Source organism: Scatophagus argus, chromosome 16, assembly GCF_020382885.2.
Source record: "Scatophagus argus isolate fScaArg1 chromosome 16, fScaArg1.pri, whole genome shotgun sequence".
NCBI classification, from domain to species: Eukaryota; Metazoa; Chordata; class Actinopteri; family Scatophagidae; genus Scatophagus; species Scatophagus argus.
In genome coordinates, this window is record NC_058508.1 from 18,342,241 (window position 1) to 18,361,473 (window position 19,233).

At 44.2% G+C, this 19,233-nt stretch overlaps 3 protein-coding genes across 5 annotated transcripts; all 3 read left to right on the forward strand.

The window, feature by feature from the left end:
• The first annotated feature begins 789 nt into the window (after nt 1-789).
• stard3 (StAR-related lipid transfer (START) domain containing 3) lies at nt 790-10,445 on the forward strand. Of its 3 annotated transcripts, none has more exons than XM_046415805.1 (15): nt 790-940; nt 2,345-2,584; nt 2,689-2,766; nt 3,020-3,097; nt 3,211-3,264; nt 3,671-3,788; nt 3,876-3,977; nt 4,115-4,170; nt 4,322-4,414; nt 5,709-5,771; nt 7,621-7,716; nt 7,819-7,898; nt 8,048-8,152; nt 8,294-8,387; nt 8,524-10,445. In XM_046415805.1, exons 2-15 carry the CDS (start codon nt 2,372-2,374, stop codon nt 8,644-8,646), a joined length of 1,353 nt encoding a protein of 450 aa, XP_046271761.1. In that variant the 5' UTR covers nt 790-940; nt 2,345-2,371; the 3' UTR covers nt 8,647-10,445. The 3 variants fall into 3 exon arrangements, with proteins under 3 accessions (XP_046271761.1, XP_046271759.1, XP_046271760.1); XM_046415803.1 differs by having other exon boundaries at nt 805-940; nt 2,344-2,584; nt 3,638-3,788; XM_046415804.1 differs by lacking the exon at nt 790-940 and adding an exon at nt 956-1,101 and having other exon boundaries at nt 3,638-3,788.
• A 127-nt stretch (nt 10,446-10,572) lies between these two features.
• Nucleotides 10,573-13,982, forward strand: mreg (melanoregulin). The gene is made up of 6 exons (XM_046415806.1): nt 10,573-11,169; nt 11,363-11,680; nt 11,874-12,036; nt 12,290-12,380; nt 12,463-12,626; nt 13,228-13,982. The coding sequence occupies exons 2-6, from the start codon at nt 11,586-11,588 to the stop codon at nt 13,441-13,443; spliced, it is 729 nt and encodes a 242-aa protein (XP_046271762.1). The 5' UTR covers nt 10,573-11,169; nt 11,363-11,585; the 3' UTR covers nt 13,444-13,982.
• Nucleotides 13,983-16,583: 2,601 nt separating this feature from the next.
• Nucleotides 16,584-18,462, forward strand: LOC124073906 (titin-cap (telethonin)). The gene is made up of 2 exons (XM_046416463.1): nt 16,584-16,902; nt 17,107-18,462. Exons 1-2 carry the CDS (start codon nt 16,751-16,753, stop codon nt 17,495-17,497), a joined length of 543 nt encoding a protein of 180 aa, XP_046272419.1. The 5' UTR covers nt 16,584-16,750; the 3' UTR covers nt 17,498-18,462.
• The last annotated feature ends 771 nt before the right edge of the window (nt 18,463-19,233 follow it).

Genomic DNA, 19,233 nt, shown 5'->3' on the forward strand with positions numbered 1-19,233 from the left:
ATCGTCAGGCTCACACAACTTTGCTCGCCATTTTTTAACGAAAGCGGAAGTACAATACTATCCACTCTCTTGCAATATTCGATAAAGCTAACGACTACAGCTGGTTCAGTAGTTTTTAACGTATAGATTTAAGGCAGAAATATGACTTTTAGTTTGAAACAAATGTTAACAAGTTTTTCGAAAAATCATGTCTCTACTTGTCTATTTTGAGCTAACATTTCCATTCCCGTAAAACAGTGCAGATTGCACTGTTTATGTTTTAAAGTTTTATTTTGACTGCATTTACCGGAAGTTCTGGTATGAGGTTTTTGTATCTGCCTATACTCACGGCAAAGTTTGTGATTATCTTTTGGCAGTTTACATCGGTAATCAGGGCTAATTTATACGTATTTTTTTTAAAAAATCAACAAATTAAATTTCATATATTACACAATGAAATAACAATAAAATGCAATTGATTTAGCAAATCGTTCGACTCGTCTGCTCACAGGATAAACATGCTCTGACATAATTTGTTGTTTGCAATGTCAGTTTTCCCACAAATAAATAGCAACTTTAAATTTGGTGTTACATTGTGCTGAATTTAATTTTGTTACGTTTTTTCCATGCATATCTTCTGGACAAAATAAACAAATAGAAAAAATAAAGATGTAGTTGCGGACTGTGGCCATTGGTGGGCACTAAACGCTCGTAACGCTCGTGACGCTCGTGACGCCTTCAACGTCATGAACGTCAAGTCAGACAAAAGAGTCCGGTAAATACGTCCGGTAAATACAGTAAAATAAAAACTTTCACATTAGAGACGAGGTGAACATCCTGTGATGGTGGTCATGTGACTTTTGCGTTTTGGAGGGAGTCAGTGATACATCTTGCCGTGACATTCAATCTTTGAAAGTTCAGCCCGGAAGACTTGGAAAGGGATGATGGTGCGTTAAATCAAGTGAGTTCATTGCGTTAAATGTGTGTTTTTGTGAAAAATCAAATGTGGAGTTAAATTTCCCGCTTCTTCCTCCGTGTCGTTACTTACGTGAGAAACTGTGCGCGTGTCATTTTTCTTCATGTTAGCAAATTAGAGCAACGCTCACTAGCTACCAAACGAAGGTAAGTTAGCCAGTGTAAGCTAATCGGAGTAGCTAATATCAGTGGCTAGTTAGCTTCCCAATCTTTATTTGATAAACGCTTGTTTAGTAGACCGAATAAGCAAGAGTGTAACAGCGACCCTGATGATTATTTTCTGTCTTTTTTTTAAACAGTGGTTGACAGGGCTAAGTTAGCTTGCCTCACAGACTCTGAAGTACCGTCAGGCAGTTGTTTGTTTTGTAGCGTAAGTAGCAGAATGAGTCATGGGGTCTGGAATTACCAAAACTAAATCTAGTCTGAATGTCAAATACGTAAAGTTGTCCTGTCCGAGACCCGTGATGCCTTTTAACATTTAGTCCATTGTCTACGAATTATTTTGAGGACAAAAGTGAAACTCACTCAGCATCGACTGATCGTGATTCAGTGGGTTAACGATGTTCCAGTGGTCAGACTTGTTGGTGGAAAAACACTTTAAGGAATGCAAGCAGCTTTCAAAAATGCTCCAGCAGTAAAATAGTATATTTATATATGGGCAGTTAAATATGGCCTTACTGAGTCTTACATGAAATTTAATCCTGCATCATGTGCCAGCAGTACAAAACATTAATACACACAGAGGGTGAATAATAATGTATTCAGTGTGATCCAGGTTGTAGTCTCAGTGTCACGGCAACATCTGCAGTGGAGAAACACTAGGTGATGTCTCAACAAACAGAGAAAAAACACTTAAACAATGCAGTGACCTCCAGTTGTGTGTCTTTTTGGCCCTGCAACCTGGTGAAGTGGCCTGTGGTCAGGTGAAGTCATGAGACTGAATGCAGAGCAACGAGAGGAGTGAAGGATGTTTATCCTCTTTCACACACACACACACACACACACACACACACACACATACATATACATAAGTCTATCAATATTATGTCGTATTAGCACAACACTGTTTGGCCGTTTTTGGCTCTCTTGCCTGGATGAAGGCTGGAGATGAGTTGTGCAACATGTTTAAATCTGGATTCAGTGCTGTGTCAACACTTGATTGATTTCATTATTGCTGAGTTGTAATGTGGGTTAGCTGTGTGTGCTTCCTGTTTTTACTCTTTCACTCTGAGTCTGCTGTAACACACTGAATAGGAAATCAGAAAAAAACTGCAGTTTTACTCAACAATGGGTTTCTACATGTGTACTGGGTGAACTGGGACGGTACCGCTGCCAATACAATACAGCCAATACAACTGACATCTACTAACTTTATTTCTCTTGTTGCAGGGGGGGAGTTTCCTGTCTCACTGCGGGAATGCCAGGTGGAGAGTACGGGGAGCTCGGGGGCAGCCTCCCAGCCATCGCCTCCCTAAATGCTTCCTATTCTGCATCAATGTCCCTCCCTTCCCCATACCTGTTCCTGCCACCCACAGAGCGCAGGGCCATCTCGGACGTCCGCCGCACCTTCTGTCTTTTCGTGACGTTCGACCTGCTCTTCATCTCCCTTCTGTGGATTATCGAGCTGAACGTGAGTGTTAATTTGGTTCAGCGAGGACAGGAGTTTTAGAGATCTGGTTTTTGCTCTGTCCGTGGGTGAGACTGACGTGGGCTGTGCCCTCTGTTCTCCCGCAGATCTCCAGCTCAATCAAGGAGAGCTTGGAAAATGAGGTTGTCCATTATAACTACAGATCCTCCTTCTTTGACATCTTTGTAAGTCAGTGTACACTGGATTTATTTTAGTGTGAAGTCCTGATCGTGTTTGGAAAGCTTCTCATTGATGCTGGTACTCATGTCAAAGCTGCACTTCTAATCCATGTTTCAGAGAGACCAGGCTGATATTGTTAAACAACGTGGTCCATAGTATTTGAATGAGCATTTATTGGCACAAGAGGGGAATGTTAGCATAAGCCAACGTGTCTGCAGCACACGATTAGTCATTTTCCCTTTTTGTTCCTCATCTCAGCTCCTTGCAGTGTTTCGGTTCTTGTGTCTACAAGTGGGCTATGCTGCCTTTCGTCTGAAGCACTGGTGGGTCATCGCGGTAAGTGAGCTCGGTCACAGACGCACACTGATGACATCACTGATAAAATCTCCTTATTATTAATCTGGATGCAAATTATAACACAAATCTAAACGCTTCTCCTTCCACCACAGATTACCACTCTAGTGACCAGCGTCTTCCTCGTTGTTAAAGTCATCATATCTAACGTGAGTGTCTCCTACCAACCCACCCACCACTTCCACCACAAGTTCACAGTTCTGTGCGTGTGTCTGTGTGTGTGCGTGGTTGGGGAGGGGGGATGGGGTGTAAGAATATCACTCAAAACCACAGAAACTTTTTGACTTCTGCATTTATGACAGTAATTTGCTGTCTTACCGGATGATGGGCTGTTTATGAGTTTTATGGCGTGGATTCAAAGACGGGTTCTTATCTGTGTCAAATGTGTTGGTGTCGCAGACATTTTATGGTTTTGCAGCCCTCTTAACTTTGTGCCTTCAACAATGAGGAAGCAGCACCCGCAAAAATTGCAGCCACCACTTCTGCTATAGAAGTTGTTGTGGTACTTTTCATCTCCCACAGCTTCGGGACAACACGTTTTCTCGCCCCACACAGCTCCTGTCCCAGAATGCCTTTGGCTACGTGTTGCCCATCACTTCGTTTGTGGTGGCCTGGCTGGAGACCTGGTTCCTTGACTTCAAGGTGCTCCCTCAGGAGGCTGATGATGAGAGAGGTAAGAGAAGCTTGTTGGACGAGCTTGAACGCAACTTGACAAAAATCCATTTTCCCTTATGAACAATTTTGTCCCCTCTGACCTCAGCCTACCTGGCAGTGGTGAACGCGGCCTGTGAACGAGCCCCCATGATGTACCCCCGTGCCGTTTCAGACGGACAGTTCTACTCCCCACCTGAATCTGTCGCAGGTGATGCCTGCTTGTCTCTGTAGATCTGCTCTTGTTTAATCAGCCTCAAGTACAGTCATGTTCATTCCTTCCAGCGTGTTTCTACTTTTACCACTTGAGCCACAAACTGAGTTTTGGCCTTAAACTTGTGCCTGCAGGTTCTGAAGAGGACCTGGACGAGGAGGGTCTCGGACGCAGAGCTGTCACCGCGCAGGTATCTGCATTGGTCTGAGGAGACTTTACACTCAGCTCTACCAGTTGCCTAATCAGGGCTGATGGTTTCCTGCTTTCTGTTTCTTTCCTCCTACTTACCCTCACTCCTCACTCCTCAATCCCACCCCCTCCCCCACTCCCCCACTCCCCAGGAGAAGGAGTATGTCAGACAGGGTCGTGAGGCCATGTCTGTGATAGAACAGATCCTCGCCCAGGAGGACAACTGGAAATTTGAAAAGAACAATGTGAGTGTCTGGTTAAACTTTGATGCCTTGGATTTATCACACAGAGAACCTCTTTGTTTGGAATGAAGGGGTCAAGGACACTTTAGTTGTCTAAACCTGACGTGCTCCAGCTGCTGTTTTCAGTCTCACACACGTCTGAGAGGTTTAGTCGATACAGATGTCCGTGCCAAAACACAAAGCAGCTAATCACTTCAGTTGTACTTTACGCATATAAAAGTTAAAGTCCTTTAAAGTCATGCACGTAACGAGTATTTGGCTGTGAGCAACGCTGAGGTGCATCTGAGGAGCTGAAGCTGTGTGCTTTTAATATGCATGTAGAGTAGAAATTAAGTGTTAGACTCATAAGTAATTCCATCCACCAAAATCCAAGCACTTCAGTGTGTTTTGCGGTAAAACCGTATGGAAGGTTAGAGCTAGTAGCATCTTGAATAATCTGAATCTAGTTTTGAATTTACGTATTGGAGCAGGACTAATAACTCAGCCAGGCTCATGTATCTGTTGATAATAGCATATTGCTGTTATAGAGATATCAGAGTGCATTTGTCAGCCAGCAAGTAGACATGGTGACACATTCATCATTACTGGTCACAGTGATCTCTAAAGGAATCAAAACAAAGAGGTGTTTTTTTTGGTTGAACAAACTCTTTATTTTTATTTTTAAAAAATATTTTCTATATATTTTTAATAATACTAATACAGTACAGTTCAACACCTTAGATAAGAAAATGTTCATGATATGATGACCACCAGTTTTTATACCGTGAAACCTGTTGACCGTTTAGTTTAAATTTATAGTTTATGCACCACAGAACACAGACAGGATAAGTTTTAGACTGTAAAATGTCCTGTTCAGTAGATATCGTGGTCACAATTCTACTTTAAAAAAAAATCAATAAATAAATGGAAGTAATCATTATCAACACTGATTGTTGTTGTTTGAAATTACTGTTGGCTGATCTATCTGTATGGGATCTTTCAAAACTCCCAGTATTGATAAGAGTATCGGCCTTGAACTGATCAGCCATCAATCCTGTTGAACTGGACATTCAGGTTCAGTCAGATATTTGTTACATGAAACACAATCAAAGTGAAATACCAAATAAAGCCATGTTGTACTACATTGCTGTTCAACTCATTTATTTCTCAGTCTGAAATGTTTCATTGCAACAAAAAGTTGAGTTGCATTTTGATTGACTGATTGATTGAGTTTATATTCTTTGCTTTAGTTGTCCTAGTATAGACTGAAATGAAAGTGAAAGCATCATGACGCTAACAGTTTTATGTTTGGTTTCAGGATATGGGCGACTCTGTCTACACTCTGGAGATTCCCTACCATGGAAAGACTTTCATTCTCAAGGTACAGCAGCCCTTTTTCTATTCATTGTGAAACAACATGGACATGAACTCAGATGGTTTTCTTTTTCAAGCTGTTTGTGGCCACATTCAGTCTTGTTGTTATTTAGTGCTCAGGACTGAATTCGCTCTGTCCTTCAGTATTGTAGCAGCAGCTCAAAGCAGGCCAGGCTGTGCATCGGTGCAGCTTTCACAGCCCTTTTGTAACATCTTGCCGAAAGGTGAGCTGAATTCTCTTTGCACCTGAAGGCACACGTGTTTTTAAACAACCTCTAAAGGCCAAAGTGAAGAAATAGTTGAAACTGTTGGGATGTTAAATCAGACATTAAAGACCTTTCCTGGTCCTGATCCACCACTCGGGAGGAAGTGGGAGTCACGCTGAACAGGAGTTTGTTTAGAGTGTAATTTCTCAGAGAGGAAGTCTGCTGTTTATCGGACGTTCCTGAACATAGCGCTCTGTTTTCCGAGAGTTTACAGCTGTGACCTGTGGAGCCGTTACTGCTGAGTCACAAGCAACGTGGCCATTATTTTACTTTTAGACACACTTGTGCCTTGTTCAAATGGTCTGTATGTTGATAAGCTATTGATCAGCTTGACCTGCAGGATTTTTTTTTTTTCCCGTTGAAGGACTGTAGGTACTTTAACAAACACAAATATTATCGCGAGAAAACAGTTTCCTAGACTTTGCATCAGTGTATAAGTGTATAAAGAGCCTGCACCCTACATGTAAGTGACATACACACTATAGACAAAAGTACTGGGACACCTGACCATCACACCAACAGACAGCTTTGCAGCACTCAGGCTGGGAAGGGAAAACTGTTGGAGTGTTTCTGTGGGAATTTGTGCCCATTCATGCAGTAGAGCATTTGTGAGGTCACACACTGATGTTGGACCAAAAGGCCTGGCTCACAATCTCTGTTCCAGTTCATCCTAAAGGTGTTGGATGGGGTTGAGGTCAGGACTCTGTGTGGGCCAGTCAAGTTCTTCCACACCTAACTCATCCAACCATGTCTTTATGGAGCTTTGCTTTGTGCACTGGGCCACAGTCATGCTGGAATAGAAAAGGGCCTTCAACAAACTGTTGCCACAAAGTTGGAAGCATAGCATTGTGCAAAATGTCTTGGTATGCTGAAGCATTAAGATTTCCCTTCACTGGAGGTCAGGGGCCCAGCTGCCAAGAACATGTCACATCAGATAAGATAATATTATACATCAGATTATTAAAGGTGGCTCTGTATTATAATGGCAGAGACTTGCTGGTTAATTCAGAGGTACATCAGCAGCATGTTGATTCTAAAATATTTCTCTAAGGCTGACGAGCTTAAACACACAGTCTTTCTCTTTGGGTGCTGTAGCCAACAGGCAAATAGTTATCTGGGAAAAGAGGGCATGTGATTGGCTAAGGGGAAGAGTGCGGTGACAACAGTCATAAATAGTGACATGATTATTATTGACTGAACACAGCTTGCCTTTGCTTTATTTTTATAAAGCTCACAGTTTTACACAAGCAGAACAATTACTGTCCCAGGATCATCCATATAAACATTTGTCCAGGAGCAAAGTACATCTCGTTGAAAAAACACAATGGGATTTTCCAACAGGAGAATAACTTAAAACACACGAGTGCTGGTTTGAAGTTGCCATTACAGGCTAAAACCAGCCTCTCTGTATTCCACAGCACTTTGCCCCAGAGATCGTGTGAACAAATGTGGTTAGATGAGCTCCGACAGAAAGGGTCGAAACGGGCTGCAGGACCGATGGGATTTTTTTTCTTGCCTTTGGAGACTTGACTCGCAGTTGTTGACGCACTTGTTTTTGAAGTGTATTATTGTATTGTGTTGTTCTTTCAGGCCTTTATGCAGTGTCCAGCTGAGCTCGTGTATCAGGAGGTGATTCTGCAGCCAGAGAAGATGGTCCAGTGGAACAGAACCGTTTCCATCTGCCAGGTGATGACTCTGACATATTTTGACTCACCTTTCTTTCCTTTTGAACATACTTCACTGGTTAGTGTTGCTAAATTCTAACGGTCCTGTTTGCCTTCTCCTCAGATCCTTCAGAGGGTTGATGACAACACTCTGGTATCATATGATGTCTCCTCTGGAGCAGCAGGAGGAGTTGTGTCTGCGAGGTAAGTCAGCACAGCAGTCAGCCAGCTTCTTCTTCTTCTTCTTCTTCTGCTGCTTTTTCTTATCTTTTTTCCTATTTTCTGCCTCATCTTATTCTCATGTGGACTGCGGGGCCGAAATAAAGTAAACTGACCGATTTCTCTTTCTTTAGGGACTTTGTTAATGTTCGGCGGGTGGAACGCAAAGGGGATTGCTACCTGTCTGCTGGCATAGCAACCGACCACGAAGCCAAACCTCCAAGCGGTCGCTACGTCAGGTCAGACCACGCCTCCCGGCCCGACTGTCTGTCGCCAGTCCAGTAAATTAGAATGTCGTATCGATTTGGTAAAAATGCAGTTGTGTTAGTTTCATTTCTTCAACTTCTCTGTCTTCTCTGAACCTTTGCTGCCGGCCTCAGGGGTGAGAACGGTCCAGGAGGATTTGTGGTCCTCAAATCAAGCAGTAACCCGTCCGTCTGCACCTTCATCTGGGTCCTCAACACAGACTTGAAGGTGAGAAGATAAACACTTTTTTTTTTTTTTTTGAGTCCTTCGGTTAACTAGGCCAGAAATGTGTGAATTGAAGTAAAAATCAGATGGATTACATTTGAGCTAAAAATGTTAACGGTCCTGTTTTGTGTGTCTTCAGGGCCAACTGCCCCGCTACCTCATCCACCAGAGCCTGGCTTCCACCATGTTTGAATTCATGACCCATTTACGGCAGCGCATCGCCGAGATACGGCCCTCCCTACGCTCCCACCACCACACTTAGAACAGGAGAGACGTCTAACTGTGCCACGGCTGTCCGACAGTTGTCACTGCTCGTTTGTTTGTTTTTCTGGAGTGGACCAGTGGGCATAGCGGTACCCCTGGTTTGCTACCCTGACTGAGAGGACTGCACTTCTGAGCAAAGGAGACCGCGCGTTTGTCCACATTTCAGTCGATGAAGAAGAGGAGCAGTTGGCTCATCAAAGACAATGTTCTTCTTCATCCTTAAAATGTGACTGTTGTCTCTGAAGCGTGATCGCTTATAGATTTTCATATGGACCTGTAACTGTCTTGCCGTGTCCCCTCACTGTGCAGTGAGACCTGTGTTTCCTGACCATGTGCAGTCATTTTGTAGCAGAGTGGACTCGACTGAGACAAGAAAACCCAGTTGAGGACATAAGCGGTTCTCACTGGGTCGGCATCTGTCTCTCTTGTTACAAATGAACTAATGCAATGGCTTGAAAGCAGCCATCTCTCTGAGCCTTATCTAACTGCACACACTGTTAGCCTTTTTTATTTGCTGCTTTGGTTTGTGTTGTTTAGATTTTTTTTTTTTTCTTTTCTGTGTATATTTTCATCTTTGCTGCCCTGAAACAAATCCACACTACACAGCCATATTTAACTCTTCATTTGAAAGGGTAAAAGAAATTTCAGCACGGCTTGTTCTCCTTCACTGAACTGTGGCAGTTGGGGAAAGAAGTCACTTCACGTTTGCTCACCACTAGAGGGAGACACCACTGATCCACACAGTGACAGACTCTTGGTTTTACATCCTCTACTATCCCAGGGTGTTTTCCACTCAGGATCATCCAGGAGGTCAAACCAGGAGGCAGATGGTGATAATGTTTTTAAATTTGGATGCTATATGACTTTTCAATCTTTTTGTGCCAATAACCTCAAGTGGCCTTGTGGTAAAATGGCTGAGCTCATCAAGATTTGACTGTAAAAATGTGATTTCCATGTGGAGGTTTTTCCCATCACTTCTTGCATCATAGCATCATAGAACATTATGTTGTTTTTAATCATTTAGAAACATCACTTCTGGCTTGTTAAGTTTTAGTTGTGTTTTTCAGAGACCGCACCTCAGAAAATGATGATTTGTCAGTGCGTATGTAATGAAAAGTGAGAACAAGGTTGAGCTGTGGCTGTTGGTTCACATTCTGGAACCAAATGGACTGGAACCAAAGAGGGCGACTTCTTCTTTCTTGTGCCTGTTTCAGTCTTGAGGAACGAGGCATGAGAACAACTTTTCTGAGCGTATTTAGGGACGTAACTGTGAAGCTGTGTGTGTGATGTGGTCATTTACCACATCACAGTCACGACGTGGCCTTGAGGCGTTTTAGTTAGCGAGCCCAGGTATGTGTGGGTGCTGCATTCACAGTCCGGGGTTATTCCTTCATATGAATTCTAAAACTGTTCATCATATGTCAGGATTTGATTTGGGCAGCATACTGTACAGAGGGAATGTTATATGAATTTATGAAGTAATTAATGATATCAACAATTTGGTGCCTTGATCACAGTAACCTCACATGTCGGCCTTTTCTTGTGCTTTGCTTTTATTTCACGCTGTTAATTCAATGCTGCAGCGAAGCCTTCAGCATTGAAAGAAAGTCTAACTGTATTCACATGCAGCCTGCCTGAGTGCTTCAGTTTCTGTTTTTTCATCAGTGATATTATCGGAATGTACGTGTCTATGGATCATTCACCAAACGTGTTTATTTAAAGCCATCGGAGGAATACTGACCAACAGTTTCTGAGTCTTAACCAGTGTCTTCTGTCCAATAAAATGTATGAACTCATGATGGCCTCCCAACTTCAAAACCTCAGTTAACTTACAGACAAAACCAGCTGTTAATATTCTATTTCATCCTAACAGTAGTCTGGTTGTGGTGTAATACAGATGTTTCCCTTGATCTGCCTGCATTAGAGCAGATAATATCTTACTTAATAAGTTACCACGGTTGATTCCACTGTCGGACCCCCAAGGGTGTTTATGTCATGAACACTGATACCCTGTGACTTGAGCCTATGTCCCATGTGACGGCCTTTCTTTTGTAAGATGACCACAACTGAACTCTCTAGAATTTGGTTGGCTTCTGGGTGCCGGGTCACCATCCACATCCTGGTCATTATTGTCGCGTAGCGTCAAGTGTTCACCAAATTTAACCACATTTTATGCAGCTTCATGGTTAAGTAAATGAAATGATTCTCAACAATACAGCCGTGGTAGATTGGATACAGAGTGTGTAGTTAGACCCGCTGTGCTGTCCTTGGGGCAAAACAGCGCTAAGGCCAAGAGATGGAGCAGCTCACATGATTGTGCTGTGACTGTCTTCTGAGGCCATGGGTGTGTTAAATGATGAGAGCCTGAGCGTCTCACTGCTCTCATTGTCCTCCATGTAAGGCTGATGAGAAGGACCAGTCCTGAGCTTCTCCACCCGGACAGGCTCTGGCCACTGATCTGGAGGACGCACTTCTTCTCGATGTGGAGCCGAGTCGAGAAAAATGGGAAGCTGAAAATTAGGTAGAGTTTGGGGATCTGTTGTCTTTCTGCTCTTTTTTTTTTCCCTTAAAAATTATTTATTTATTTATTTTTTAGCAGATGCACTTTTCCTCTGTGAGTGATGCCTCATTTGTAAGATTCATTGTAGTGGACCACATAAGTGTTGTGACAGCTGCCTGTGCTTGCTTTGCCCCATCTTTTTTTTAAAACTTAGGCTGCGATTAAGGTCCTCTTTCTAAGGAATCTCGTCAGAGCGTCTACATGGACAGTGGCATTGCAGAGTTAAAGAAAACCAGAGTTCACACATACCAGACGAGACTCGCTGCTGGAATCCACCACCACACCACTGTTTGAAGAACGGAGGAAGCTGTTTTAACAACCGTCTGGATTACCTGCCGTTGTGAACACCTGTTAGCCATTGACTCTGTTCCTAACAGATGGGTTCGGCCTTGAGGTTCTGCATGCAGTTCTGCTGCTGCTGCTGCTGCACCGCTGACGAAGAAGATGAAGATGAGAAGCAGCCTTTAGTACCGTAAGAAGCCATTCGATGGGCTACAAGTGGAAAAGTTCTTCTGATTGTTATCATCCACATATCAGTTACAATATAATCCACACGCCTTTCCTGACGCCTTTCATAGTGTCAGCAAGTGATTGTGAATGTGTCCGATAAATTATGTATATACAAGTGTGATAACCGTGTGTGTGTGTGTTGGTCGGGCCAACAGTCAGGATCCGTTGGAGTACTTTAACCGTGAAGTCCAGAAGCGTCGCGATGAGGAGACCAACCTGTGGAGTACGCCAGGAGACGCCAGCCACTCGGAGAGAGAGGACGACCGGGTCCTTTACAGCCTTTTGCAGGCCAGGAACAAGACCCGCATGGGATCCACGGTATGTAAGGGAGGATCTTCTAGACCAGGACAGAATAAAGTCTTGAGGCTTTGTTCAGTCATGTTAGTAAAAAAAAAAAAAACAGAAACCAATAACATCTTGCCCAATTAGTGGAGAAGAACATCAGGTGATGACATAATGTGTAAAAGTGTCGATGATACAAAAGTATATAATAATAAAATTAGAAGAGAGAAGACCAGAAGTGCCTCTCCTAGGAAATGTTATTTAGAAACTTTGTCCTTTTCTTTGTCAGGGCTATCGCCGTCTGAGTGTTGACATCGAGGCCATGAGAGATACCCGTCGAGAAGTCAGAGACAAATGGAAGACAGTCCTGGAGAACTTAGGTAACACTGGGCAGATGAGATGTGCAACATTCACTTCTACATGCCTACGAAGTAACCGGAAATGATTTGCCTTCTCTTCTAGGTTTCATGGCGGAGGCAGAGTCGTTGCTAACAGTGTCTGCTGGAGCCTCATATGACCGCATGCGTAATGCCGCGAAAGCACGAGCCATGCTTAATGCGCTCCACTCTGACACGTCCATCTTCAGCTCCAGAGAACCACCGCCAGAGAGATATCTGTTCATTCTGGTGAGAGCGGGGGGGTTTGTCAGGGGGAACTGCAGTGACTGAACTTTGAACTCATACCAACCCCTCCAGCGAGTGTCCCTGCTGTGACCTGAAGTTCATGGTTTACAAAAGAAAAAAGGAAAGGAAAAGTAAAACGCCTCTGGCATGGTGTGACACGTCATTAACCTCACCCAAAGTGTGGTTATGTTTACTTTATCCTTGCAGCAATCTTGGATAATTAGGTCCATCTGCAACAAACTTTAGTATCCAACAATCCACAAATGCCAGTTACTTGTATCTTCATCTGTAGAGTTTTGCATATGCGGAGGAGGTGCGAGGTAGGCTAAACTCCAAAAAGGAAGCAGTCCTTCAAACAGGAAGTGCAGCAATTAAAATTACTCTGCTGTACCCCTTTAGCATTACTGGTTATGGCCAGGCCAGCCATCTTGGATCTATAATATTATAAATATTCGATTCTGTACTGTATTGTTGCCTTTATAGTCTGTAGAGTAGTGTTACCTTCATGACACTCTGCTGTCTGTAGTTAAAAATTAAATCACTCACTGGTTATGGTCAACACATTTAGCTTCCCAGCCTCAGCTTCTTCTTCACCTCTTCATAGGATCGTCTCCTGTACCTCGACATAGCTGACGACTTTCTGGCAAAGGCAAAGCGCTTCTATCCTCCAAAGGAAGACTCTGACGAGGACACCTCGGGCCTCGGCATAAACCTGCCGCTGCTGCTGGCCAGAGTGGAGGCCATGAACGGAGGGGGCAACGAGGAAGACGACGAGGAAGAAAGCGAAAGAGAAGATGGAAACTTGAGTGACAGAGCCTGAGATCCACCGGCTGCAATAATAACAGACAGAAGGCAGGGGGCAGTAGTCATCAGCCCTGGAGACATGGATGACAGCATTGCTTAACTTTAAGTGTCTGTTGTCTCATAAAATGTCCCTACTGCTTCTCGGAAGTTTTAAGCTGCACAAGTTTTCTCTTTTCTCCCCCCAAGTGCACAGCTTGAGTCTTACTCTGTTTTCTGTGGTCAAAAATCTAAAAGGGTTTAGCATATTTTCAGGTAAATGTTCCAGGGGTCTTTACTGTCTGAGTCTTTTTTTTTTTTCCTGTCTACCAGAGTTTTATCGAGTTCTGACCCTGTTCATTGTTCAGCTGAACCTTCAGGGTAGCGATGTTCCTTTGAGCAGAGCCTCTTTATATTTTGTCCTATGATTATCAGCACTCATTTCATTCACATCACATGATAGGAGACGTCACTGAATAAATAGCCCAGTAATCTGATGTCAGATTTTTGACAAATAAAGCGTGTGTTTATATGACTTTTAATTTTTAAAGTCTACATTTGGCTTCAACCATCTTGGAAAATAGCAGATACAGTAAGTTGAACTTTTAAACTGGTGGTGTGTGTGTGTGTGCGTGTGTGTGGACTGAGGTGTCTTTCAGGTGGAGTATGAAGGTGTTTTTTTTCATCGGTTTACTGAAAATGTGAAAGATCTCTAAAGCTCATCTAACAGTTTGTGTGTGTGTGTGTGTGTGTGTGTGTGTGTATGATGAAATAAAGCTCCGGCCTGAAGCCTGTTAATGTCTGCAGTGTCACATGTTGGTGTGATGCCTTCCCTGCAGCCGTCTCAAATGAAGTAATACGAGTTTCCAGCTATTCAAAAAAAAAAAAAAAAAGAACAAATGACAAAGAATAAAAGAGTTTGCGTGGCTTGAATTTACTGCGTGGAAGTCAAGTGAGTGCTGAGCTGTCGTTCCACAGAAACTGTGGCACGAGAGCAACGTTCCTCTGGAGAAACACGAGGGTCTTCTTCAGTCTGCTCCTTTGCACTCACGTGGCCCGGCGGCTGTGTACCCACGACTGGCTTACTGTCTGATCTGCAGGCATCCCACAGATCCTGGCCTGCCTGGTGTCTGACCATCCCGCTGGGACGGGGCCCGGGTTGCAAGACGGATGGTGATGATGGTGTTTTGGTGGTCAGCTGCTTGTTCTTGTTGTTGTTATTGTTATGTAAGAAGAGAGAGACTCTGCCGAGGGCACATGTTTGGACGCGGCACCAGCATGCTGGCACATTGGCACACACACACACACACAGATACTTGGTAACACTTGACTCTGTGGTGCTGGAGTGAAGCACTAGAGTCAGGTTGAAGATTGTGTGCAGGAATCAATATAAAGTTAACTTTCTCTTCTTCCCACTGCTAAGCAAGCACACACAGTATCAGGTTGACCTGTGCAGGAGGCTCCTTTCTGCCCTCCCAAATCCGTTCCTCTGCCACAAAATAAAAAAAAAATGTGACTCACTGAAACTCTTACAATATTTTGCCTTATTTACCACCTCCTGACAGTGCTGGGCTTTATCCTGAGATTTGCCCTTCCCCTCCCTCGCTCCCTCCCACTCCCTCGTCTCTTTCCCGGTGACAGCTCATTTAAATGTCACTTCCCAGCAGCTGTGGCAGTGTTGAGGACGAAGGCAGAGTGTGTGTGTTTGGGGGGTGGGGGTGATCACTGTGACAGGACTCACCTCATCACTGTTCACCTTTACAGACTCTCCACACCTTGGGCTTCATTAGCATAGCATGACTCACTGGAAAACAGCAAAGAGGTGAAAGTCATCTGATGTCCCCTTGCAGATTTAGCAGGCGAGTATTCATACCAAAACTACACATTAAAAAGCATCACTCTGTTTGCTGTTTGCTGTAAAACTGATGGCACAGAGTCAAGTCAGTGTGATCTCAACACTGATGGACAGTACATAGTGACTTACTGGGTTTCTGCAATGGCATTTCACGGTTGCCATGGTGTCATAACATGAGTGAACGCACGACCCCGGGTATGCCTGCAGTGTTTTTGCTCTCTTTTCTCTTCGTGAAACAATAATTTACATATGCTATGTCACATTGTCACCCTGCTGAGAAGTTACAGTGGGGAAATTGTAGTCGGCAGGCAGGAGAAAAATGAGCATTTAGTGCATGTAGTAGACGTACAAGAAATGAGCAGTTAGTGGACACAAATGCGAGTCATTTGGGACAGCTTTAGTTTTAATGTCATAATTTAGCAGATTACTGCATGTGAAGCAAATGACAAACACGTTTAAAGATGATATGATTGATCAGACTTCTCGTCATTAGGATCATGAAACTGCTTGCTCTGTGTGTGTGTGTGTGTGATATCTGATATCTGATGATATCAGTCCCTGAGGTGGGTGAATGAGTCAGAGACAGGGACTGGTCGTGTGTGTGTGTGTGTGCGTACGCGCTTCACAGTCTGCAACCTGAGTTGATTATGGTTTGCGTGGCGCTCTGTCACTGAGGTAATGAATCATCGAGGGACGGAGCTCTCACTGTTAGGACGCACACAACAGTGGCATTTAATAAGGGGGTTTAATGTTATCACAAAGCACAGCTGATGTTTAAACTCCTTCTCAGATGTATTATCATGTAAAAATTCTCTTCTCTTATCACCTTTAATCTCCAAAGATCCATACATTGAACCTCCACATCTGAAATATCCCATGTGTGAGAAACTGCGTCATTGTTCTGTCCACATTAGCGCTGTGTCTTGTTTTCTCTTCGCACATCAAGACCTCAACCTTATCAAGATTCCTCTCTGTAGACTAAACCTGTTGTGCGTGTCTGTCGGCACGTTTATGTAATCTCCACACACAGTGTCCGCATGATACTTTGCCCTGTAAGTCCCCCGCAAAGCCAGCTGAAGTGGAAAGCGTTTCGCTGAGTGATTACAGGGGTGACTGGGCATACAATTTGAGAAACAGGGGATTTTCAGCCCAATTACCCTTAACCCCACCTCAGAGTTCGGCTTCCGGCTCTCTGGCAAAGAAACACGGTGCACTCGGTGTCGGATGTCAGTGCACACTGATTGTAGAGTGACAACATGGATCAGAAATAGCAACAGAACATCTATATAAACGTTGTGGACGGATCCGAGCTCAGACATAGACAGCACAAGGAGAGAGAGACACACACAGGAAGCCAGGAGATAAAGCCAGCTGGAGCATCACTGCTTCCTCGAACAAACAACCACATCACAGACGCATCAGCAGACCTTAAAACTGATCAAGCAGACCCACTGGACCCAGTGACTCTGAGACAGATCTCCCCACAGCAGAGATGATGCCGATCTGTACCGTCCTGGAGAGGCGTAACGGCGTGGTGGTGGGAGCTGAGCTGACCTGCACCGTACGGGAGGAGAACAAGGCTCAGAGGGAGAGCTACAGTGCAGACTGGCATAGTGTCAGTCTCAAGACTCAACCTCAGGACAGGTGAGAGGTCACACACTGACCAGAAAACATGCAGGTCTCCATCATATGTTGTGTCTCACCACTGAGTGAGAGGAAAAAGGTTTCTATTTCTGCTCATACCAATCAGGGTGTGATTAAAAAACTTCTGGACTGAGACTACTTGCTCATTTTGGGTGGCAGTTACAAACAATGTGTCTAACTTCAACTCTTCTCCGACGCCTGCAGGCAGACAATGAACATGAATGACAACTCTCGTCGGGAGACTCTGTCCCGGCAGTGGCAAGCCCGTTCGCTGATACAGACATGCCCCTCTGGTGTCTTCAGAGTGGGCACCGTGGAAAGAGGTGTGAGGGAGCACCAGCTGCTGCCCAAGAGAAAGACCCTCCCCTTGCCCATCTTCACCCCTGCAGAGCTGGGCGTGAGGCTTGGACGTGGAGCTGCACACACCGAGGACGACCTGCAGCCCTTCCCCACCCCAGACGGATCCTGTCCCAGCAAGAGGACCGTGGACGAGATCACGAGAGACCTCCCCCCAGTCAAACCCACCCTCATGGAGTTCTCCAAAGCACCCAAAGCCCTGGGTCGCTCCATGTCCCAAGAGGCCCAGAGAGGGTGAGGGTGAGGGGATGTCTGGGAGAGGCCAAGAGGGGAACAGTTGGGAAAGGATAGTCACTGAGCAGAGTGTGTCAGGAAAAAGCATGACAAGGTGTGTATAGATTTATCCGTAGTGACATTCACCAAAAAACTTAAATACTCTAGATCTTTAGCACGAGCTGTGTTTCTTGGCGAACACAGCACCAGGTAAATGTCACTCGTTGTCACTGTTGGCATTTGGCGGTCAGTCAGTGGTAGTAGAAATAGTTCTGTGAAATCCTTGCGATGGAAAGGCAGGGTCTGTGTTCTCAGCTGTGCCATGGGCTAATTTCTGCCAGTGCCGGGCCAGCTGTCCTCACCCCCCCTGCAGAGTTCTCCGCTGCTTTCCAACTTCTTTTGCCTTTATTCTGTACCGAAAGGTGCAAACATGCTCGTAAGGTAAACGAAAGTGTGTGAAATTATGCATCATTTGAATCCACTTAACAGGCAGCATAAGGCGTGCAATGACGTAGGAAGTGACAGATGGAAAGGGGAGAAGGCAGGCTTTAAACTGTAGAGAGGGATGGAGAGAAAGAGTGAAAGTCTGAGGGGAAGAGGAGGGGTTCATATCTTGGACAGGGTCCACATCCAGGCCACCACAAGTCCCTGACGGTCTCTGATCTCTGTGAAGAGTACGGAATGCTCCTGTGTAATCACACACTGCTGCTGTACATATGGGTGTGTGTGTGTGTGTGTGCATGTGTGCCAGCTGATATCTCTAATCAAGAGGACTTAGGAAAAACTAATAAGCTGTTCTTTACTGAGTATTAACTGATCTGCTACTTGACTGGCACCTCATATACTATATATTTATATTATTATTTATCTCATAGAGGAGCAGATACAGTATTAATACCTTGTGGTGTAAATGAATTTGAAACGTGTGCAATGATGTTGCAGATATTTGATATTTATTATTTTTACTAATAAAATCCGAGCTGCTCCTCACTCCTTGGTCACCGTGTTTTCTTTTTGGGTTCGACCTGGACACATTCTGATCGTATTTAAAGGCGGATGGTGATATGCTTCACGGCACAGGAAAGCTTTGGCGAGTCAATCAGTGCTAATAAGAGAAAAATGAAGATGGAAAATAAATCTGTGAGCAATTAAAGCTTAATGTAATCTTGTTTACAAGGTGGTAACAGCTGAGCTAAGCTGGGAGGACTGTGTCGTAACACTGATTACACTATCTCGCAGCTTCAGGCAGGTTCTTCACTGTGTAACATTGTGTAATCGATTGGATTAGACTTTATTGATCTCTGGACAGAACTAAATGGGATAAAACAAAAGGAAAATGGGTTACATATCATTGCAGCAAAAAGGGGTCATAACCTAAATGATGATTTGATGTGATGGTAAATCTAAACACACAAAGAGAAATAACAGAAGCAGCATCAGTGATAGTGAGAAAGGAGCAGATAAATGTGGAAAATGAAGCATTTTAGGACTCACCCTGATAATGAAAAGCTGGCAGACTGGCTGAAATAAGTAGCTGGGAAGCTGTCACCCATAATTTGGATGCGTACTGTGACTGTGTCCTCCACCCCTCGGAACAATCCCCACTTCACCACTTTACATTACACCCTCATTAATCTTTCATGTTCCACCTCCTGTGTTCGTTCTCAACACAGAGCGCACTGTTCCCCTGTCAGCGTGCAGAGCTTTAATGGATGCGCTGCACCGCCTCTTATTTATTTACTCTCCACATTTACAATTTGC

Coding starts and splice junctions, on each gene's coding strand:
- LOC124073906 (XM_046416463.1), top strand. CDS start 16,751: ATGATGCCGATCTGTACCGTCCTGGAGAGGCGTAACGGCGTGGTGGTG. Junction 16,903..17,106: donor AAGACTCAACCTCAGGACAG/GTGAGAGGTCAC, acceptor CGACGCCTGCAG/GCAGACAATGAACATGAATG.
- stard3 (XM_046415803.1), top strand. CDS start 2,372: ATGCCAGGTGGAGAGTACGGGGAGCTCGGGGGCAGCCTCCCAGCCATC. Junction 7,717..7,818: donor GAACCGTTTCCATCTGCCAG/GTGATGACTCTG, acceptor CCTTCTCCTCAG/ATCCTTCAGAGGGTTGATGA. Junction 8,388..8,523: donor TCCTCAACACAGACTTGAAG/GTGAGAAGATAA, acceptor GTGTGTCTTCAG/GGCCAACTGCCCCGCTACCT.
- mreg (XM_046415806.1), top strand. CDS start 11,586: ATGGGTTCGGCCTTGAGGTTCTGCATGCAGTTCTGCTGCTGCTGCTGC. Junction 11,681..11,873: donor GAGAAGCAGCCTTTAGTACC/GTAAGAAGCCAT, acceptor TCGGGCCAACAG/TCAGGATCCGTTGGAGTACT. Junction 12,037..12,289: donor AGACCCGCATGGGATCCACG/GTATGTAAGGGA, acceptor TTTCTTTGTCAG/GGCTATCGCCGTCTGAGTGT.